Source organism: Myxocyprinus asiaticus, chromosome 8 (assembly GCF_019703515.2).
Source record: "Myxocyprinus asiaticus isolate MX2 ecotype Aquarium Trade chromosome 8, UBuf_Myxa_2, whole genome shotgun sequence".
Taxonomy (NCBI): domain Eukaryota; kingdom Metazoa; phylum Chordata; class Actinopteri; order Cypriniformes; family Catostomidae; genus Myxocyprinus; species Myxocyprinus asiaticus.
The window spans coordinates 18,673,952-18,698,100 of NC_059351.1; the positions used below are offsets into that span (position 1 = coordinate 18,673,952).

Below are 24,149 nucleotides of genomic sequence, written 5' to 3' on the forward strand. Positions count from 1 at the left end.
GCTCAAACACTCTAAATTAGCTCCTATCTCTTTAAAGCCCCCCTTTCTGAAAAGTCCAGTCTGCTCTGATTGGTCAGCTGGCATTGTCTGTAGTGATTGGTCAACCGCATAGAGTATGTATCAGAAATGTAACTCCCCTTACCATAACTGAGTTTCAGGCTTCCTTAACAGCTGTAAACACTACTGTAACTATGGTAAAATTGGCGTCAGTTTTTGCCGTACCAGTTTGTGTCCGATAATGAAAGTTTGGAAGAACAAGCTGATCGACCCGAACCACCTTTACAAGCACGATTTGAGCAAGACATTTCACAGTGGTAAGTTTTTGTAGCTTACTTACAAGTACACTGTTGATTATTGTGAACCTATCAAAGCTTCAAATAAAAGACACGTAGTGCATCTTAGTTAGTCATCTTTTGCTGGAATGGGTGTAGCCAAACTTTTTCGCCCGAGTTGTGAATAGAGAACAGAGGCTTACTCCCGGTTGGACATTACCGGGGGGTATTAGAGAGTGCCATGTCTGGCCGGAGTTGTTGGTCATCAATAGTTTTCACTTAGTCAAAGTTGTGCTTAAGGGTTTCGTCTCGCAACTGCTCCAGCGGGAAATCTTTCGGGAAATCCTCTAAGGACGAGAGGAGCCAAACCCTCCCCACCACTTACATCATCCTGACGTGGAGCGGAGGTAGACGGCCCCGGCACCGCCTCCCCCACCATGGCATCGCACATCTCACACCTCATGATTTTCTTGCAGGACCCATCCACACATATTCCCTTCAATAAAGTTGTAAATTCAGGCCAATTATTTCCCAAAATTTGTGGATGGGTGAGACGGGAACTAACCGCATCATCGACTCTATACTTTTGTCCATGAAATTTAATGATGAGAGACACTAGAGGATAATTAGGTGCACACACCTCACCTTCATCCTCTGTCCTGTGCCCAAAGCCTCGTCTTGAACCAAACCTTGGTGGATAGTGGTTTGATTACAACCAGCATCCACCAAGGCTTGACATGTACTCCCTCTGATACTCACAGGTATCCGGTACATTCCAGCTCGATCGGGGGCAGCCAGTGGGGTGTCGGGGACCCAGACCAACGTTCCCAGTTCCATTACGGGGCATTGGTCCTGGAAGTGCCCTGGCTCCCCGCAACTCCAGCAAGCAGGCCCAGATGCTATGCCCACTGTTGGGCCTCATATATTCAGATAGAAGACAAGGCAGGCCTAACACAGTCGTAAAGCCTGACTGAGGCCTACACACAAAGTCATAAATCTTACTGATAAAAACCGCACCAAAATCAAACAAAGGGAGTCCAAAACAGACTACAAATCCCATGAAGCCTTGCTCACTAAAGGATCGAACTCTCAACTCCTATTGGATGAGGCACATGACAGAACACCCCTCAACCATGACGTCATCATGAGTAGAAATACCTCTGAGATCCTTCTGGGCATTGCTTCCAGCAACTTTGCTTGCCGTGTGTAGACGCAGCTCATCGCTGCTCTCAGGTGTAGCCTCGTGGCACAAGGAAGTAACGTATGACTTGAAACTGTGGCCATACAATCTCCATCTCACTGGACGAGTTGAGATTACTCTGTGTTCCACCGAACACTCTAACGGATCCAAAGGAGACCGCCGAGCAATCTGCATCTTCATCCGTTTGCCTGCAGAAGTGAAGAAAGAAGATTTTTCTTCCCTCTTCAACCAAGTCAACGTCGCTGATTTCTCAGCCAGCCTGCCGAGAATCAGCAGCCGTACCGCCCACCGACAGAGCGAGGAAACAGCCTCCCGTCATCACCCGAGCCTTGAGGAACCGAGTCGGAGTCAAACGACGGATGAACACACATTCTACCTGCATCCTCATGCGATTCAAGTAAGAGATTTATGACTGGGCAGAGATAGAATATTATAGTGTGTTATTCTTGTGTATCAAGGTTATTGCTTGTACAGTTTACGGACTGCCGAGTCCGCTCCTTGCTGCTAATAATACTTAAGGTATTACTGTAACGTACTGTTATCACGAATGAGATATATGCTGTGTTGTAGTCCAACCACATTGGACTGTTGTATATTTCCGCCATCGCGGGTGAGACGGCACACTGAGTTTATCCATTAAAGAACCAAAGACCGCGTGACGGTTTATAAGCCGTTCACCACATCTCTAAGTGATATACTAACAGCTGCTTTCTCTCCCACGATCGCGAAACCGGCTTTGGTGCCGCCACTTTATTCTCTCTCTCTCTCATACTAACAACACACACATGCGACCATTCACAAACATTCCCGCACACACTTTTGGCTAGTAGATAACTTAGTGATAAAGCTCAGCTTTGTCCCTAAGTTATTGTACAAGCAGAGACGCGGTAAACGGGCAGACGCCATTAACCGGCTTCTCTCCGCCCACATTCGCAGCCATATTCTCTGGCCGGAAATCTTGCGTGATGTACTCTCCACGAGAGTCACGTCCGCCATTTTGTGCGCTTCACTCATTACACACACACACACACCCATTCACACTAACACACACACATACCTTCCTCTCATGTGTTATAGGCTTATTTTGGTTACCATATCTAATCATGTCACTGTTTAGTTTGTAGTTGTAAGTCTGAAGTTTATTGACTGCATTGTATTGATTATTAATTGATATTACTGCATAAATAAACTTTGTTATATTTCAAAGAGAAGTGTTTTGGCTTGTTTTGCATACACCTGTGTCAAAGGCTGGCAGGGGATGGCAATGCTCGGATTCAAGCCTTCGTTGCTTCTTTTTTTGAAGGTTGATGTTCTCCGGATGTCGATTTTCCTAAGAGAACAATATAATATTGAGACTGTTATACTGTCTGGTTATTAGTCCTTAATTCCTGGGTGGTGCACCTGCGATATTAATCCTTATTAATATTCTATTGATTTTTGATAATTGATAATTATCTTTGATTGTTGAATTTATAGGATCAATAAGCTAGTGTTAATTCTAATCAATGTTTCATTGATTTTAATAGTTAATGATTATCTTTGATAATTAATATTATGTTGAATTTGATAATTGATGGTTATCTTTGATGATTGTTGATTTAAAGGATTAAAAATCTAACACTGATTCTCATCAATGTTCTATTGATTTTAATAATTAATAATTATCTTTGATAATTATTGATTATTGCTAATAACCAAACCCGCTCCTGAACGTAGTGCACAACATTAATGGTGCCCTGTGTGAGGCTTTAATGAGTTAGATTCTATTATTTAATTTAAATATGAATTAATAATGAATAAGAAATAATTATTCATTATTGCTGATAGTAACACTGATCTAAACAACCACTAGCACCTACACCACACCCATGGCAGCGGATTCACCAACCTGGGGGGAAGAGCGAGAAGAGACAGGGGGAACCAACGGCTGGACGAACCCCCATGACTGGGGAGCTAGTTTGTGGGTAATCGTCCCCCGTTTCCGGGGAAAAGGGGTGGGGCGGGGACCAGAGATGGGGGTTAGACACAGAGAGAGAGCGAGGACCACGGATATGCGGCCATAGGGTCCATAGCCAGCTGGACGGCCTCCTCCAGCGATGTCAGATGGTGGCACTGGACCCATTCCGCTATTCCGGTCAGCAGACGAAGGATGAACAGTTCCAGCACCACCAGATCGATGACTTCCTCGGTGTCACGCTCTGCCAGCAGCAACTTCCTGCAGGTGTCACAGAGCTGTTGGGCGAACACAAACGGGCGACCACACTCGCTCAGCGTTAGCGAGAGGAAGTGCTGCCCATGTTGCTCTGGGCTGCGGCCGACCCATTGCAAGATGGATATCTATAAGTCCATGTACACTAGGAGGTTAGCTGCAGACAGATGTTGGTCTGCAAGATGGGCTCCCCGGACAACAGCGGGAGGAGGCGGGCCACCCACTGAGACTTCAGCCATTTACACACCTCTGCAGTCTGCTCAAATAGTTCTATGAATGCCTCCAGTTCATCATGCGGGCCCATTTTCATGAGGGTGATCAGAGGCATATAAGTTGGTGGGTGCGGGGTCGCAGCTGGGCCTTCCCCCTGGTGTAGAAAGCTCCGGAACACCTGCCGGTCCTGAGCTTGAGCTCAGAGAATCACCTGGAAATGCTGATCCTGGTCTCAAGATAACTCAAGCAGGGCCTGTTGTTGATCCTGATGCATGCTGGTGAGGGATTTGATGACTTTGGCCAATGGCGAGGACTCCATTACAGTGTACTAGCTTCCAAAAAAGTCCCAGGTTTCGGCACCACTGTAACAGGTTGTAATGAGCAGGAGGGCAGGGCCGGGCCATGAGTCCACATGGCCCCCAATCGGGCTAATCAGCCGAGGAGAGGGATAGGGCCGAGCCGGATGCGGCAGTTCAGCAGAGAGAGAGCCATACGCAGCTGCCATGTGTGTGTTTGTGTTTTGTAACTTTTTGTTTAAGTTTTCATTAAAATATTACTTTGATGCTTTGTCTGGTTCCTGCCTACTCCTTGCCCATATTTACACTTGTTACATTGGTGCCGAAACCTGGGAAGAAGGAGGGATGGCCTGGAGCGGTGGAGCCGCTGCCAGGGGCGGAGGGGCTCACTACCGGCCACCAGAACATGGAGGGGCGTTCCATCCACCAGGGGACTGGCTCTGACACCTGGCAGATGGAACGCCCCTCCGAGTTCTGGCAGCCAGTAGCGAGCCCCTCCGCCCCAGGCAACGGCTCCTCCACCTTATCCCTCTCCTCGGCTGATAAGCCTGATTGGGGGCCAGCCATGTGGACTCACAGCCCCGCCCTCCTCCTCGTCACACAGGTCTGGACAGTATAGGACAGAGGAAGCGGAAATGTAACATATGGGGCGAAATGACACTGTGTGTGTGACATTCGTTCCAGCGCATTTTGTTAGGGTTAGTGCCATTCGATCCTTTGCTTTATTTGCACTTGCCGGATGGGGATTGTCAGTAACTGGCAGAATAAGGTCGATGTCAAGATACGGGAACATTCGGTAGCAACATCTCAACTTCCAGTGTGTAATGGGGTTAGTAAATATTTAAAAAAAGTTGAGACAGGGCAATTTAGAATTAATAACAATCTGATGAGTTGAAAAAACAAGCTGATGTGAAACAGGTGATGTTAAACAGGTGAGGCAATTGAGTTATAATACTGTATGTAAGGAGCCTCCAAAAAAAGCCTATTCCTTTAAGAGCACGGATGGGTCGAGGCTTGCCAATTTGCCAGCAGATACGTCAGCAAATAATCCAGTGCTTTGAGAACAATGTTTCCAAAAGACAAATTGGAAGGATTTTGGCCATTTCAACTTCTACAGTGCACAATATACAGTAGTTAAAAGATTCAAGGAATCCCGTCAAATCTCGGTGTGCAAAGGGCATGGCCAAAAACCACTCCTGAATGCACGTGATCTCCGAAATCCTCATGTATCACTGAAACCGTCAAGCATCTGTAATGTATTGTACTGTATATCATGATATGGACATGGAATACTTTGGTAAGCGTTTATCAGTCAATGCCATTGCATCCACAGATGCAAGTTAAGGCTTTACTATGCAAAGCAGAAGCCATACATCAACACTGTCCAGAAGCTTCACTGACTTCTCTGTGCTCGGTCTCATCTAATATGGAAAATAGAACAGTGGAATCGTGTTTTGTGGTCCAATGATAATAATATTTTATTCCATTGCAACCTAAAACACATTTTACTGAGATATTGCGTGCTTTGTTTATCATCAACCCTTTCGTTTAGATCTATATTTATATTAATCTACATCTCATATCTGTTTACATCTGTTTATGTGGGATTATTCAAGTGTCCACCACACATTAATGTAAAAAGCAGTCTCCAGGCAGGCTGTACCCACAAAATAGCCTAACTATAATGGAACATCATTAATTATTTGTTTATCTTTTTTTTTCAGCCCCACCGCACAATGTATATCCCCAAGTAATGTTCGATTCATTTAAGCATGGAAACAAATATAAGCTTCCACAACAATAACAGAAAAGATATCGTCTATTTAAAAGATATTGATATAAAGTGGCTGGTGCTGCCACAGGACTACGGTTGGATACTGTTGGCTGTAAATACATTCTCTGAAAATCTAAATGCATTATGGAAACTTTATTTCTCAAGTGAATTTTCATGTTTTAAGGCCATAATATTATTTTTACTGAAAAACAATATCAAGATACTGATTAAGAATTGAATTTTTGCAGTGTATATTTCTGAGAAAACAGCATCAACTAAAAAATGACTTCAAAACACAATGCTGTAGTAAAAAATTTCTGATAGTTTATAGTCTCCTACCAAACTCCACCAAAACATGACAGAGTTTGTTTGTCCCAAAGTCACTCCCTTTTCTCAAGTTACTACTCCGATCAAGCACTTTCATACACTGTAGCCAAGAGTTTTTGAGGATTGGGTTTAACATCTCTATCTCTCATTTGGGAATATTGCGGAATAATTCCTTTTGGCTTGGACGATTGATTAATTGATTAGTTGCAAGATACCACAGTTCACATTCTACAATTCATCTAGTGTCAGTCGAATCTCTTGCCAAAACGAAATCTGAAAGCGCAACATGTCATCAGTGTGGAATACTCACAGTCACATTCCATCTGTAAGTTTGATCATACGTGCAAATAGTACAAACCTTCTCAATTCTTTTCTGTTAGACAGCAATGAGATTAAATGTAGAGTCTCCTGCTTCTCAGATGTTTCTCCTGAGAAAAAGACCCCACAATAATCTCCAATGTGTCTCCTCTTGAGTTTCACAAGAGATCTTCAACATTCATTTTATAGCTCTATAATCTTACTGTATGTCGACAAATTACTTATTTGTGTCTTCTAGGGGATTTTATGAGAAACATCCGAGAAAAAGTTGATACTTTAAGGTGAAGCGTGCAATTTCTGTGCCACTAGCGTCACCAATTGGATTCGCAAAATTAATGATTGAAAGTTTTCCTGAATACTCTTGTCTGCCATTGGTCAGACTAAAACAGGTAGCCCCGCCCCAAATTTACGGCATTGGTTGAGCCAGAAGTAGCCATATTGGACCTCTGAAACATATCAATGTTTTGAAAAGTTACTCAGGATGTCAAATTACCAATGGATTACTGATACTTTGAACATTAAACTGAGATATAAGAAAGTATTATAAAATACAAAAAAATTACACATCTTTTTCTCCACACATTTATGTCTCCTGAGCTAAGAAAGAGCAACCTCTGAGCAATAAACCTGCTCCCTGGGTTGATACGTCTTGTTTGCTATAAAGAATAATTGTAATGCTTTATAATGCATCATGTTTTTCTACTCAAGCATGATTCTGTTGATTCTGACTTTTCCAAATTCTGATGACTAAATCTCCCAGCGTCTGTGCCAGATTGTGGCTCTTCTTGGGGCTCACAAGCTCGGGTAAACATGAGCTTGGCCCTGGAGGAGTGCTGGTGGTCTACAGCAGTGGGCAATCTGCCAATGAACCCGGTCAAGGGCTTTATCCAAATCTCACTAAACATCCCGTCTATGGGCCAATAGAGTGAGAGGGAAAAGCAAAAATCAGCTCGCTGACTTTCTGCCCTGGGTGTAAAACCCAGTTCACTCAGTCCAAGAGCTTGTGAAGCGTTCTGGAATGCTGCTTTTGGCTCCAGTTTTTGGAGACGTGAAGCTGAGATATCATCACACCTCATTCCATTCCATACCTCCATCCTTAAAGTCTGGGAGTCAGGTTTCCTCTCTTTTTGTGTTATCATGCAGAAACGTGCTGCATCAGGACTGAAGCCTTCAAAAGCTTCTTGAAAGAGAGATTGAGTGAGAAATTTTAAGAGTTCTAATATGTGTGTAAATAGAGTGATACAGAGAGAATTTTTTTTGGAAAGAATTTAAAAGGAAGTTTCCTAATGTTTTTGTCTAGATGCTAGTAAATATAAGAAACTAATAGTTCCAAAACCTAGTGAGCCTAGTTTTAGCTACAGGGCTCCAGACTAAGGTTGTTTTCAGACCTGTAGCTCATTTGATTTGTTTTGAAAGAGGGGCAAATTTTTTTTTCAATGTTGCATTTTCTTTTTGATTCGGTTCGCGTTCACAAGGCAACATTTCAAAATGGACCAAAACTGTGTTCATAAAATTCACATGTGTAACGTCTGAGTGTGATTGCCGGGTTCGTATATGCCTACACAAACTGAACTAATGGAGAAAATGCACCAGGTTCAACAACATATGCTCCAAACGAGCCAGGTGAATGGCCAGCAGAATAGCTTCTCAGAATGCACAACACGTCGAACCTTGAAGCGAATGGGCTACAACAGCTGAAGACCATGCCGGGTTCCAGTTCTGTCTGCCAAGAACAGAAAGCTGAGGCTGCAGTGGACCTACCATCTGCATGTCACAGCAGAAATCGAGATTCGTCAGACCAGACAATGCTTTTACAATTGTCTACCATCCAGTTTTGATGAGCCTGTGCCCACTGCAGCCTCAGTTTCCTGTTCTTAGCTAGAAGGGTCTTCTGTTGCTGTAGCCCATCCGCCTCAATGTTCAACGTGTTTTATGTTCGGAAATGCTTTTCTGCATAGCACTGTTGAAACGTGTGGTTATTTGGGTTACTGTCACCTTTCTGTCAGCTTGGACCTGTCTGACCATTCTCCTCTGACCTCTGTCATTAACAAGCCGTTTTCACCCACAGAACTGCCGCTCGCTGGATGTTTTTTGTTTTGGCACCACTCTCTATACACTCTAGATGCTGTTGTACACGAAAATCCCAGGTGATCAGCAGTTACTGAAATACTCAAACCAGCCTGTCTGGCACCAATCACGCCATGGTCTAAATCACTGAAATAATTTTTTTCTCCCCATTCTGATGTTTGATGTGAACATTAACTGAAGCTCCTGAACCGTATTTGCATGATTTTATACACTACACTGCTGCCACATGATTAGCTGATTAGATAATCACATGAATAAGTAGGTGTACAGGTGTACCTAATAAAGCGGTCAGTGAGTGTTTATATGATGTATATACAGTACATATACTGTATGTATATTTATATATGTGTAAGGCATACAAACCATTGAATTACTGAAAAATAATGCACACCCCGAGATGGTAATGTGGCCAAACGTGCAGCGGGTCGGAGTCAATTATTACACTTATACCACGGTTACCACACCTTAAGACATCGTTCAGGGTTTTATATCAAGGCGTTTTTTAGTGTTCGTTCCTAAAATGCTCCTGTGGGAGGAACTACTTTCTTCCGCCACAGATTCAGCATCTTGCTTTAATACAGTCCGAGCCAGAGGATTGTGTGGCGCCATGCAAGGGTCGGACGTGTGAACGGTGAGCTCTGCACTCTTTGCTAGTTTTTTTATGTCATAAACGGGTGAGATTCAATACACTCTGATTCTTGACTGTTCATGGAAGATAATATGTCAAAGAATTCAAAATCCTCGGGCTCTGGAGACATTAAAAGACTCAAAAGAGTTCAAAACAGTGTTACTATGAATGCAAACTTTAATACAGTGAAAAAGACACTCTATTAGCATAACATAAATATATATAAATAAATAAAAATTTCCAACATTCTTTTGAATGTCCATGTACTTAAATAAAATATTTGATGCCATGAGTGTACCTTCATTTACTATTACTATTATTTTGAATGGCCATGGAAAATGAAGCAATGTGATAACAATTTTACCTGGTCGCAAAAAGTAGTCTGTTAATTTACCTGATGAACTTTCACCTTTTGCTGAACCTTTATGCTTCGCAGAGCTACTGTGTGCTTCTAAATCACTTGCACCTTTATTAGCAACTGACACATAAATGCCAGCTTTACATGTCATACATTCTGCTTCCCACGGATCTCGACCTGGACGAAAGCATAGGAATTTTTTGTGCAAATCTTGTGTAAATTTGCACTTTCGTTTGGGTATTGTTTCCACTCAGCTGTCATTTGCTGCTACTGTCAAGCAACTGTTTGATACCGAACACAACAGCGCTTCGCGAATTTGGCCAATAGTTGCTGCAAGCTTCTTACAATCGACAAATTTTCTCTGTAGTTAACTTGGTTCCAAGCACGTACACAGGGGGTGGCTACAGTGGCCCGGGCAACTGCCCCTTTGCTCACATGGGCTGAGGTGCCCCTCTGGGTGAAATATAGACTATAGACCGACATTTATTAAATTATCAAATGATTAGTAACGTACACATCTGAAATTATGTGATTGTATTGTTGTGTTTTTGTATATAAAATCTCGCTGTATGTTTTGGACTCGTTTACAACGGCTATTAGATAATCGGGTCTACCAGACCTTCCTTATCATTTATCAGTCAAATATTTATCTGTTAGCACATATGCCATTGAACTTCTTCAAATAATGCCTTAAAAATTTCAGTTCTAAATTACCTTTATTTACTTTAAACAAGTCATCGAACATGCCTCTACAAGTGATAAAACATAACTCACAGAAACTTTTCTATTAATTTATTATCAAATAGTAGTGTAGCCTACTAGCTCACCTTTTGCTGCACTACCATGTTCGCGTAGCACATCCTCGTGCTCTCTGGCAATGTGACACGTACGATTCCAAAAGGAATATTTGCTCATTCTCACAGTCTCACCACACTCCCTTTCGATTTCCTTGTTCGTAACTTGGATTTATACTTTGCATTTATTTAGGCTATTAGATTTGCAACTTCACTAAAACAATGTTAAAGCTCCACAACCTCAGGCCTATTGCTTATTTCGCAGATTCCCAAACCAGCATATCACGAAGAGCATTCTGGGTTGAGCGAGCGGCACTGAGCAGACTGAGCAAACGGAGGGGAATCTTCAAAAAGGTGCTCTCCGGGGGTCATGTGACGGCATGCAAGAAGCAGACGTGTGAGCGACGAGCTCTGCGCACTTTGCTAAATTTTCAATTATTTATAATAGTTATAATCTGGTGAATTTGATACACCCAGTTACACAATTGCTCTTTGATGCAAAACATGGCAAAGAAGTCAAAATCCTCGGGCTCTGGAGACATTAAAAGACACTTACATGTTCAGGATGAAAGCCCCGACAAGCCTACAGACCGGGGACTTGATTTGGATGGCGCGGCGGGAGAAGGAATCCAGTGTCAGTTGTCCAACATGTCGGTGATGTTGACGAAGATTCTTGCTGACTTGGAGGATCTCGCTGTAATACGTCGATCGATTATGGCGATGGAAATAAAATTCTCTGAGTTAGTTACAAGAGTGACTGATGTTGAGAGATGAATCCATTTTCTGGAATTTACCACTAATCCGCCCGCGACCAAAGTTGATTTGGAACATCTCCTTGAAAAGCTTGAAGATCTTGAGAATAGAAGCCGCAGGAATAACGTTCGAATTGTTGGAATTCCTGAGCATGAGGAGGGCAGAGATATAGTGAAATTCCTAGACGAGTTTTTCCCGAGTCTGCTTGACATAACAGACCACAAGCTGGAAATCGAGCGAGCTCACAGAGTCCCAGCTCACAGATTTGCTGAGGGAGACAGGCCCCGACCAATTCTGGCCAGATTTCTGAGATCATCTGATAAAGATCTTGTGTTGCGCCAGGCGAGGAGCAAAGGGAAGCTTTCTTGGAAGAATCATAATATTTTCTTGTTCCCGGACTTTGCGAACTCGACAAGAGAGAAACGCGATCGGTTCAAGGAATGTAAGAAACACTTACATCGGCGAAAGGTCTCGTTTGCTCTGATGTTTCCAGCCAAACTGAGAATAGAAACGAAGGTCGGTTGCAAAGTATTTATATGTCCCAATCAGGCAATGTCTTTTATAGAATCAATGGCTGAGTAAAGCATTGAATGTTTCTCATGTGAGTGGGTCAACTCACTGTACTTACTCTTGAGGAAGCTGGGCGACATTTTGGGTTTTTTGCATTGGCTCTTCCGTGCGGCTGGAGCTTGTTTTGTGAATAACACTTTTCCTTAAAGAAACTTTTGCATTGATGAAAGATTAATTTTGCATTGAAGTTCCCTGCCAGTTTGAGAGTTGACACTAAGGATGATCGCAAAATATCTACATGCTCACACAAAGGATGTCTTTTATAAAGTTGACGGATTGTGTAAGTCATGGTATATATCTTTATGCGGCCTCCAAGTGAATTGACTCGACCATCCGGGGAACCGGGATGCCAGTTTTGTTTCTTTTTGTGTTGGCTCCGCCTAGCGGCTGGAGCTTGTTCTGTTGAATAACACTCCTTTGGAACAGCTGTGGATTAATCTGTTCGTTCTTCGTGCTTATTCCTCCTGCTGGCTGTAGATTGTTTTGTTGAGTTTTTTTTACGGGACATTGGAATGATTACGACATCCGTTGAACTCATAACAGCTGGCTCACTGAACATTAATTTGTCTGTCTGAGGAATCTGAACGGTTTTATATCCGCTGGAATTTGTTTTGTGGAAGATCACACCTTTCTGTGTATGAATCCACACATTCTTTGTGTTCATTCTTCCTATTGACTGGGTTTATTTTACAAAGTATTTTCTGTTATGTAATTTGTGAGGCAAAATTGAGCAATCTGATGGCAAAGTTGTCGTGGGCTCTCATGGGCGTTCATGGACCTTTTGAATTTAATGGGATTGTCGCCAGTTGGCGCTGTCGTGTGTGGGGTTAATGTGCACGTTTTGTCTTTTTTCTGTTTGCTTTGTTCGGGGGGAAGTTCGGGGTTTGTTTGTTTCACTAATGGTGAATGTGGTCTGTATAATTTTGTTTTTGACACAATTTATTTTTTCTACTATATCAAAATGTCAAATGTTAATATGAGTGTACTATCTCTCTCCACATGGAATGTAAATGGGTTGGGGCACCCCATAAAAAGAAGGAAGGTTGTTACTTTTCTTAAACGTAACAAATATGATATAGTGTTTCTTCAAGAAACACATCTCTCCCCGCAGGAAGCTGAAAAATTTGGGAAGATATGGGGTAGACATGTTTTTTTTTAGTGCTGGCTCAAGTAAGAGCAAGGGAGTCATTATATTGGTAAATAAACATCTACAATTCAAATGTCTCAAACAGACTAAAGATAAATTAGGGAGAATCATTATTGTTTTAGCAGAAATTCAAGGGCAAAGGTTGATTTTAGCTAATATTTACGCACCTAACGCTGATGATCAGGGCTTTTTTATAGATCTTGAAGGGATGCTGCAAGCCGCTGGCACCCCTCATGATATAATATTGGGAGGAGACTTTAATCTTTTGATGGATTCAGTCCTTGATCACAGTGAAGCAGAAGTGTGTAAACCCCCTAGAGCAACAGTGACGCTTCACAGGATGTGTAAAAATCTTGGTCTTTCGGATATTTGGAGACTTTTGAACCCATGTGGTAGGGACTATACCTTTTTTTCATCAGTCCATAAAATTTATTCTAGAATAGATTTTTTTTATTTTTATATCCAAATCCCTCATTTTATCTGTTGTTGATTGCTCAATTGGAAACATTTTAGTCTCAGATCCTGCCCTGGTGAGTTTAGAGGTGATGCCACATATAGAGAAAAAGAAATCATATAGTTGGTGCCTTAATGTATCCCTTCTGCAAAATCCTGATTTCCGACAAATGTTAAAGACTGAAATCAATGTTTATATGGAGACCAACTGGTCCTCAGTATCCTCTGTGGGCGTGGCTTGGGAGGCACTTAAGGTGGTTCTTAGGGGTCGGATCATACAGTATGCCTCATTCATCAAAAAATCCAAAGCATGAGAACTTGTGGAGTTGGAAGGAAGTATTAAAAGTGCCGAGGCAGAGCTGAAGTCAGCTGATGGCCTCAGAGAATTGACCCGATTGAAATATAGATATAATACTATTTTGTTGCAGAAAGTGGAGTTTTGGTTATTCAGGGCAAGACAGTCATACTTTGAGTCGGGTGACAAAGCAGGGAAGCTTTTGGCTAGATATATAAAGCAGAGAGAGTCTTTTTCTATCATTCCCTCAGTGAAATCTGCTGGTGGTGAAATATTTACCTCAGCCATTGATATTGATAATGCCTTTAAAGAATTCTATATTGATATTTATAGTTCCACGTCTTCCTCTACTGATGAAGATATTAGAAACTTTGTGGAACCATTAGATCTTCCTAAACTGACGATTGAGCAAAAAAACTCTCTTGATTCTGAGATTACCTTGGAGGAGCTTGATGAGGTAATTAAGTCCCTACCTACTGGCAAGGCTCCGGGGCCAGATGGTTTTGCCGCAGAATTTTTTAGATCTTATGCTACAGAACTGGCTCCACTTTTGTTAGAAGTTTATACTGAATCATTAAAGAATGGAAAGCTTCCACCAACCATGACACAAGCCCGGATCAGTCTGATTCTTAAAAAGGACAAAGATCCAAGCGAGTGTAAAAGTTACCATCCAATCTCTCTGATCCAACTAGATGTAAAAACATTGTCAAAAATGTTGGCTAACCGATTAAGTAAAGTTATGACATCTCTTATACATATAGATCAGGTGGGGTTTATTCGGGGTCGCAACTCTTCTGATAACATCAGGCGTCTCATCAATATCATGTGGTCAGTAGCGAATGATCAATCTTTGATCGCTGCCGTCTCACTTGATGCCGAAAAGGCGTTTGATATGGTAGAATGGGTTTATCTTTTTAAGATTTTGGAAATGTATGGGTTTAGGAGTACATTTATTGGTTGGATTAAGTTACTTTATAGACACCCTGTAGCAGCGGTACAAACAAATGGATTAATTTCAGAATATTTTACTCTGAATAGGGGCACTCGGCAGGGCTGCCCTCTTTCCCCATTATTGTTCTGTCTTGCCCTGGAACCATTAGCAGCCGCGATAATAAAGGAGGATGATTTTCCAGGGGTGACAGCGGGAGGTGTGGCGCATAAGCTTCTGCTTTACGCAGATGACATTTTATTATTTGTCTCTGAACCTACTAGATCTATGCCTTGCCTCCACAGAATTATTAATTCCTTTTCCAAGTTCTCAGGATACAAAGTCAGTTGGTCTAAATCCGAAGCTTTGGTGCTGACAGTGTACTGCCCAGAAATGGCTTTCCAGCCGGGCGCCTTCCAGTGGCCCAAACAGGGCATTAAGTATTTGGGGATTTTATTCCCAGCAAATTTGTCTGATTTAGTTAGAGTTAATTTTGACCCTTTAATAAAAAGGTTTTCGAGAGATGTGGGCAGGTGGGCTTCATTACCTTTATCAATTATTGAGAAGGTTAATGTTATTAAAATGAATTGTATTCCAAAATTAGGGCAAGAAAAATAAGTTATATAGAGATAGGGCAAGAAAAGTAAGTTCTTGCCCTATCTCGCCACTGCAAAGCATTTCGATCAAACTAGCCAGAGAGGTTAAGTCGCACCCCATTATTTTGCATTTGCACTCGATATGGACAACAGTGTCCAGAGTGTTTAATTCAGATATTTATTTAAATGCAGCCTCGAGCATATGGCTGAACCCTAAACTATGTATTAATAAGTCCCCTTTTTGTTGGTCAGATTGGATTGTGAGGGGGTTAATACACTTGGTGACCTATATGAGGGTGGAGTATTGAGACCTTTTGAAAATTTGGTTCAACATTTTGTCATTCCCAGATCTCAGTTTTATAAGTATTTACAGCTTTGCCACCTACTCTGCACTGTTTTTGGGAGTGGCACGCACCCCCTTAAAGCGGCAGGTGTTTTGGGAGAGGTGATTGATGCTTTTGGAAAAGGCCATGAAGCATCAGTGTATTACTCCCTACTAATTCAGAGTCTGGGGGATGGAGCCTTGACTTCTCTCAAGAGAGTATGGGAAAAAGATTTGAATTTGGTATTGGAGGATGGAGTGTGGACTAAGATTCTTAAAAATGTCAAGTCTGTATCTAGAGATGCAAGGGTTCACCTTATGCAATTTAAGATTTTACATAGATTTTATTGGATCCCCTCTAGATTATATAGGCTTGGTCTTAAAGACACACCCACTTGCTGGCGATGCCAATCAGAAGTTGGAGACACTACCCATGTCTTTTGGGGGTGTGTTAAAATCCAAGAATTTTGGTTGAGGGTTTGGAGTTATTTGTGTGATGTTTTGAACATTCAGGTTTTGCTTTGTCCCAGACTCTGTATTTTGGGTGATGGGGCGGTCATGCATTTAGGGGATAATCACATAAAAAATTGGCTTCTGACCAGTCTCATGATCGGCAGGCAAGTCATTTTAAGGGGTTGGAAGTCAAGTGGAGCACCCTCTTTTTTGGAGTGGTGTGTGGAAATGGGGAGGGTAGCTGCATTTGGAGAAGCGGTAAGTAGAAGGCTGGGGTTTAGGGACTTATCTGTTAAAAAATGGGGCAAATATTTAGTTTTTTTGGGGGACTCTTGGGGAGGGGATGTGGAGAGTGTAATTTAGTTTAATCATGTATGCTTATTATTATTTTATTTATTTATTTATGTGTATATATGTGTGGCAGCGGGGGCATGGTCAAGCATCTCTCCGGAGAGAGAGAAAGTGGTAAGGGTGCTTACACCTGAGCTAAATTATGTCTAACACCTGTCTCTAATTTCAGTGAGCACGGGGAGAGCGGCATAAAAGAGCCACACCACCAGTAGATGTGAGAGAGAGATTGGCACAAGGAAGGCCACGGCGTCATATGTTGTTATGTAGATGAAGTGAATCTATCTAAATAACTATTTGTTTGTGAAACTGTGTGGAACTGTAGACGACAGAGTGCTCAATTAAACGCCTACCTGAACCAGGAAACCTTGCTTCTTGCCTCCTCCTTCCACTGAGAAGTGTGACAATATGTATGTATATATATATATATATATATATATATATATATATATATATATATATATTATTTTTGATTTTTTTTGGATTGTGTGTGTTATGTGGGACCACAGGGGTGTTCGTTAGGGGTCAGGGTGGGATTGTATTAGTAGGGTTTAAATGTAAAATGTTGATTCTTTATATATGCGTTGAGTTTTTTTCACTGTCATGTGCATATGAATCAATAAAAATGTTAATTACAAAAAAAAAAAAAAAAAAGGCGCTCTCCACTCAGGTGGAATTATCACCGCTCCGCTCACATGCTCTGTTCTGAAATAACCTTGGAGGAGCTTGGCGAGGTAATTAAGGCCTTGCCTACAAGCAAGGATCCAGGTCCAGATGGCTTTGCTGCTGAGTTTTTTTATATCTTATGCTACAGAACTGGCTCCAATTTTGTTAGAAGTTTATAAGGAATCATTAAAGAATGAAAGCTTCCGCCAACCATGACTCAAGCCTAGATCAATCTGATTCTTAAAAAGCACAAAGATTAAAGCGAGTGTAAGAGTTACCTTCCAATTTCCCTGATCCAGCAAGACGTAAAAATATTGTAAAAAATTCTGGCTAACCGATTAATAAAGTTATGACATCTCTTATACATATAGATCAGGTGGGATTTATTCGGGGCCACAGCTCTTCTGATAACATTAGGTGTTTCATCAATATTATGTGGTCAGTGGCAAATGATCAGACTCCGGTCGCATCCATCTCACTTGACACCGAAAAGGCATTTGATATGGTTGAATGGGATTATCTTTTTATGATTTTGGAAATGTATGGGTTCGGGAGTACTTTTATTGGTTGGATTAAGCTACTTTATAGACACCCTGTAGCGGCAGTACAAACAAATGGATTAATTTCAGATTATTTTACTCTGGATAGGGGCACCCAGCAGGGTTGCCCTCTTTCCCCATTATTGTTCTGTCTTGCCCTGGAACCATTAGCAGCCACAATAAGAAGGGAAGATGATTTTCCAGGGGTGGTGGCGGGAGGTATGGCGCATTAGTTTTTACTTTATGCAGATTATATTTTATTATTCGTCTCCGACCCCATTAGATATATGCCTTGCCTCCAGAGAATAATTAATTCCTTTTCTAAGTTCTCAGGATACAGAGTCAATTGGTCTAAATCTGAAGCTTTGGCTCTGACAGCGTACTGTCCAGTAACGGCTTTCCAGCCGGGCACCTTCCAGTGGCACAAATAGGGCATTAAGTATTTGGGCATTTTATTCCCAGCAAATTTGTCTGATTTAATTTTGACCCCTTAATAAAAAGGCAATAATTTCGAGTGATGTGGGCAGGTGGGCTTCATTATTACATTTATCTATGATTGGGAAGGTTAATGTTATTAAAATTAATTGTATTCCAAAATTTCACTACCTGTTACAATCTCTCCCTGTAGATGTCACCATCTCTTATTTCAAGCAATTTGATAGCATAGTGAAGCCCTTCATTTGGAATGGTAAGCATCCTAGATTACATTTTAATAAGTTACAAAGGCCGATTGACAAAGGTGGGCTTGGCCTACCCAAGATTTTGTTTTATTATTATGCATTTCGTCTCAGACATTTGGCTCATTGGTCGCTTCCACCTGAGAGAGCCCCTCCCTGGTTTTGTATTGAACAGGAAGTTCTTGCCCCTATTTTGCCATTGCAAAGCCTTTCTATCAAACTAATCGGAGAAGTTAAGTTACACCCCGTTATCTCGCGTTTGCACTTGGTATGGACGAAAGTGTCCAGAGTGTTTAATTCGGACATTTATTTAAATGTTGCCCCAAACATATGGCTGAACCCTAAATTATGTATTAATAAGTCCCCTTTCTGCTGGTCATAGTGGATTGTGAGGGGGGTTACTACACTTGGTGACCTATATGAGAGTGTATTGTTGAGATCTTTTGAAAATTTGGTTCAACATTTTGGGATTCCCAGATCTCAGTTCTATAGGTATTTACAGCTGCGCCACCTGCTATGTATTGTTTTTGGGAGTAGCACCCCCCCCAACTAAAGCGGCAGATACTCTGGGAGAGGTGATTACTACTTTTGGAAAAGGTCATGAGGCATTAGTGTATTACTCCCTGCTAATTCAGAGTCTGGGGGTCGGAGCTTTAACTTCTATCAAGAGATTATGGGAGAAAGATTTAAACTTGGTATTGGAGGAGGGAGTGTGGGCTAGGATTCTAAAAAACATCAAGTCTGTATCTAGAGATGCAAGGGTGCACCTTATGCAATTCAAGATTTTACATAGATTCTATGGACCCCCTCTAGATTGTCTAGGCTTCGTCTTAAAGACACACCCACCTGCTGGCAATGCCAATCAGAAGATGGAGACACAACCCATGTTTTTTGGGGGTGTGTTAAGATCCAAGAATTTTGGTTGAAGGTTCAGAGTTGTATGTGTGACGTTTTGGGCACTCAAATTTTACTTTGCCCCAGACTCTGTATTTTGGGTGATGGGGCAGTCATAAATTTGGGGGATACACACATAAAAAAATTGGGTTCTGACCAGTATCATGATTGGCAGACAAATTATTTTAAGGGGATGGAAGTCGGATGAAGCGCCGTTGTTTCGGGAGTGGTGTGTGGAGATGGGGAGGGTGGCAGCTTTCGAGGAGGTGGCAAGTAGAAGACTGGGGTTTGGGGAATTGTTTGTTAGGAAGTGGGGCAGTTATTTGGCACTTTTCGGGGACTCTTGGGCAGGGGATGTGGAGAGAGAAGTTTAGTTTAATTATGTTTATTATATATATATATATATATATATATATATATATATATATATATATATAATTTTTTATTTATTTATTTATTTTTTTGTGTGTGTGTGTGTGTGTGTGTGTGTGTGTATTATGATATGTGACCACAGGGGTGTTCGATGGGGGTCCGGGTGGGGTTGGTGATTGGTGAGGGATATTAGTGGGGGTTAAATCTTAAATGTTGATTCGATGTGTATGTGTTGTGTTTTTCCTCTGTTGTGTATTTTTGAATCAATAAAAAATTTTAATTGGAAAAAAAAAACAAAAATACAGTCCTAGCCTTCAGACAAGGGCTGCAACAAACAAAGGTAACCCCACGTGCTATCTCTCTCAGTTTCTGAGTTTCTCTCTTTTGCTCACTCACACACACACATGCCCAAACACACTACCTTGATACTCCAGTAAGTGCTAAAGTAAAGCAGCGCATGCCTCACAATCCTCTGTTGCTAGTTCTAAAGTGACGTTTTCGAACAAGTATTTCTGTAACTGGGATTTTCATGCACAACAGTCTTTAGAGTTTACTCGGAATGGTGCCAAAAGCAAAGAACATACAGTGAGCGACAGTTCTGCGGACGGAAACGCCTTGTTGATGAGAGAGGTCAATGGAGAATGGCCAGACTGGTTCGAGCTGACAGAAAGTCTGTGGTAATTCAGATAACCCCTCTGTACAATTGTAGCGAGCAGAATAGCATATCAGAATGCACAACATGTGGAAACTTGATGCGGATGGGCTACAGCAGAAGACCACGTTGGGCTCTTTATTAGGACCATAGTGTTCCTAATAAAGTGTTTGGTTAGTCTATAATATATCGGAGTGTAAAGTAACGAATTACAAATACTCTCATTACTGTAATTAAGTAGTTCCCAGGAATTGTACTTTAAGTAGTTTTAAAATGGGATACTTTTACTGTGCTATTTTCTCTCCATCTGTGTTCACTACTTTCCTGTCCTGATTTGTATTTTTATCCATCAGTGTGATTGGCTACGAGAGTCTTGTGACTCCCGTCAAACTAAATCACACATTCACACAAATTTGAATGGCAGCGTGACTGGTTGAGTGGTGCCAACTGCTTTAATCAAGGATGTGGAGGATGCCTCAAGCAGCAGTTCAGCACCTGAACAATGAACATCCATGGCCGCACCTGAAAGGGCTTTTCACGATGAAGAAGGCTAGTTTGATTGTGTCATGTGCGTTTAGCTTGCTCAAGCCAGTTGAGATATCAACATTAATTCTACGTCTAATTTGAAGAAACATATTGAGGTAAATTTCATATTTCTTCTTACTAGATTTTCTGTATCTATAATGGCTGTAAATTAGTAAAATAGTAAAAATATTACTGAGATTACTGGGCTGCTATGAGAGATTCATACAATATTAGCTAGGTTATAGGGCTGAGGGATGAAACAATCTTGATATTTATCGGGGGGACAAATCCTTGAAATCGATGATAAACTTTTGAGTATTTTTCTATATTTATTATATGTTCTAGATCTAGACCAGGGGTGCTCAGTACGTTGATCACAATAGCAAGACAGCCACTGGTTGATCTCTATAAAATCTAAAAGTCTGACTTTTTATTTCCTCGTTTCTGTAGCCGCGCGCTGTTTGACTGAAAGGCAGCTGTTTGCGTGCTGGAGTATCAAGGTATACATGCTCGTGTGTTCTGCTAATGTGGCTATGCACTTAAACGGTCAAATACTCTTCATTACTCCACCAAAATACCCATCTTGGCGAGGTATTAATGTAAACACAGCAATAGTATCCAGCTGCAGACCCGCAGCACCAGCAGTTTCAGAATAGCAGCGCCAGAACCGCAGCCACAGAACGGATGTGAGGGACAGAGTTATTGACAACGAGATAAGCATGGCGGAGAGCACGGTGAGTTGTTTGTAATGTTTTTGCCATTATGTGGTGATTAATTATCGTATATATCAAGTTAAGCGTTTATCTGCTAAATACTGAATCTGTGCATGGCTTTATCATCTTATTGAAGCTTGAATTTGTTGTCAAGCTTTATTGTACAGAAAGAAATTTCTGCGGACTGTTCGGTTACTTTTCGGATCGTGTGTTGTAAATGGGCCTTGCGATGAAGTTTTGAAGATGTTTATTATTTATGAATATAAATAGTTTGTTCCACTTTCTTCTGTTATATGCATTGTTTGTGAGTTAATGTTACCTTACCATTGAGTTTTTTTAATCGCATTTATCAAAGTTGAGATAATTGTGTGGTGCTTTTTTTATCTCTTGTAGAGACATGTAACAATTCAGAGAGGTGATACGTTACTTCAGCTGCAACAGTGCAACAAGTGTTGCAGCAATTACCACTGCCCTTTTTGCTCGGCCAGCGTGTTTAAGCCAGCCAAACTGGTCAAATTAAAAAGTCATCTTCAAAGCCACTTCAACAAGGCAGTTGTCCATGGAGGTATGAATATCTTGAGTTATTTGTTTAATATATGTAGTCACAATATATTATAGCATAATATTTTACCAGTGTAAAAATATTAATATTGCGTAATATTGAGTTCAAGCTTTGCCATTCAGAGTGAGCCGTTCAAGAGTTTAAGAAGCTTGGTTAATGGTTACTTGCATGATGTTCTGATTTTGCATGCTGTGACAGTTGTTACAAGAAAGACCCAAATACTGGTGACTGCTGTGATTTTGCATGGATTCAGAGCTTCAAACTATTTGTGCCGCACAATGTAACTTTGCATATTAAGAAATCTGTTTTTATTATTTGTGTATTTTTGTAGCAGTAAGATGACAGCTAAAATTGCTCCTGGCACATGGATGCTACTGAAAAACAAGGTTGGTTATAAAGAAGTCTGCTAAAGTTGGGACAAGTGTCAAACCCTTACATTTAACCTCATGCTTCTCCTTTTTTTAGGATGTCCCCCAACAAATTGGTGGTGTGGACTGTGGAGTCTTCATGTTGATGGTGAGACAAATTATGTTTTGATATAAATAAACCAATGATTGGTGTGCTTCTTAAATAGTAGTTAAAGTAGGAACAAGGAAGCAATTTTACATTTATGACATTTACAGATAGAATTTTCTTGATTTTTGATGTTTTTCAGTATGCTCTACATCTTGTTTTGGGAGCACCCTTTGATTTTACATCTGTAAGTAATTACAGTTCAAGTAATTTACCTTTATGATGTTGTAGCAGTTGATATTTCAAGATTTCTCTATATTTTTGTCTTCCAGTGCGACTTTCCAAACATACGGATATGGTGGGCTCTTATTGTTCTGGAGAACTTTGGGGTTTTCTCTGAAAGGTAGATACTGGACATTGCCTCCAGCCCACCATTACATTTGCACCCCCTTCCGACCAATTCTAAATTAACCAAGAAATGTATGTTACAGTAGAGAATCCCTTCAAGAGGCCCTTCCAAGTGGAGAACAAGCTACGCTTAGCAGCAGTGAGGTATGTCTCAAATATAGACACACATATATATCAGTGTATATATATCTTTGCAAATATTACATTTATAATAAATATTAAAATTACATTTTTCTTTAACATTCTCTAATGAAGGAGCTCCCAGTAATCCGACACATGACAGAAGCTGTGAAATGGCTCCATTCCAACAGACATCTGCTCAGGGGCCCAGTGGAAGAGCCTCTTTTAATTACAATGGATGAAGAGGACAAGGAAAAGGCCCTCAACAATCTCCTGGAACAATCAGAAGCTTCCAAAGAGCCCTTCACATTTCATTTTGTGTTCAGGGATGACATGGAGTTATTTTTGCAGGAATGTCATGACAAAATTGGCCTAAGAATGAATTGTTCATTTGAGGAATTTTTATGTAATTATTTGTTGTATAAAGTTTGATTGTTTCTTTTAAAATTATGTTGCTGTTTGTTTTTTTATTTTAATTTTTTATAATAATATCTAGTTGTATTGTAGTTATATTTTTATTGAAATGTTTTAGTTTTCATATAGAAAAGTGCATGCTGCACATGTTCTTGGCTTTGGAATAAACGTTTATTTTGAATGCTGTGATTTAAAGTATATTTCATATTAAATGGTCATAAGTTTCTTTAAGCATTATTTCTAATATCACGAACAGGAAATAATACTCACATAATACAATGAAACGGATAACATTATACAATAATATTACACATGATTAATGTTTTAAAATGCTTATTGTACTGTACCTTACTGTATCATTATAATTTATACATGTATGAACTGAAAAGTGGCCTTATTTAAAAGTATGATGTTTCGCATGTAATAAAAGAAAATTACGCTCCAAAACCATTGGTGGCGTGACTCCATTAAGAACGTATGCTCCGCCCCTCACTTCCGTTCTGTGGCTGTGGTTCTGGCGCTGCTGCTCTGAAACTGCTGGTGCTGCGGGTCTGCAGCTGGATATATCTCAAACACAGTCAGCTGTGGCTAAAGTGTCAGACTTGAAGTGTACATGTAACCAAATAGACCACTGTCTAGTGTGTAATTAAAAGGCTATTAATCAAACAACAACAACAATAACAAGAAAATTAGAAAACCACTTACTGCTTTTGGCTGAATAACTATAGTAGCTTTCAAAATATTAATGTAATATAAAAAAACAATGACATTTTAATAATAATATTTTTTATAATATTTTTTGTTTTAATCT

General features: G+C 40.7%; 1 protein-coding gene across 1 annotated transcript; it reads left to right on the top strand.

The window, feature by feature from the left end:
• Positions 1-20,637: 20,637 nt before the first annotated feature.
• On the top strand, positions 20,638-23,768 carry LOC127445355 (structural maintenance of chromosomes protein 5-like). Its single transcript, XM_051705387.1, has 9 exons — positions 20,638-20,784; positions 21,119-21,402; positions 21,775-21,946; positions 22,275-22,329; positions 22,409-22,459; positions 22,599-22,643; positions 22,729-22,799; positions 22,888-22,948; positions 23,060-23,768. Exons 4-9 carry the CDS (start codon positions 22,282-22,284, stop codon positions 23,354-23,356), a joined length of 573 nt encoding a protein of 190 aa, XP_051561347.1. The 5' UTR covers positions 20,638-20,784; positions 21,119-21,402; positions 21,775-21,946; positions 22,275-22,281; the 3' UTR covers positions 23,357-23,768.
• Positions 23,769-24,149: the final 381 nt, after the last annotated feature.

What these genes read in the sequence shown, in the direction of transcription:
- LOC127445355 (XM_051705387.1), top strand. Translation starts at nt 22,282, where the DNA reads ATGACAGCTAAAATTGCTCCTGGCACATGGATGCTACTGAAAAACAAG. An exon ending in GTGGAGTCTTCATGTTGATG is followed by an intron (nt 22,460 to 22,598) that starts GTGAGACAAATT and finishes GATGTTTTTCAG; the next exon opens with TATGCTCTACATCTTGTTTT. An exon ending in CACCCTTTGATTTTACATCT is followed by an intron (nt 22,644 to 22,728) that starts GTAAGTAATTAC and finishes TTTGTCTTCCAG; the next exon opens with TGCGACTTTCCAAACATACG.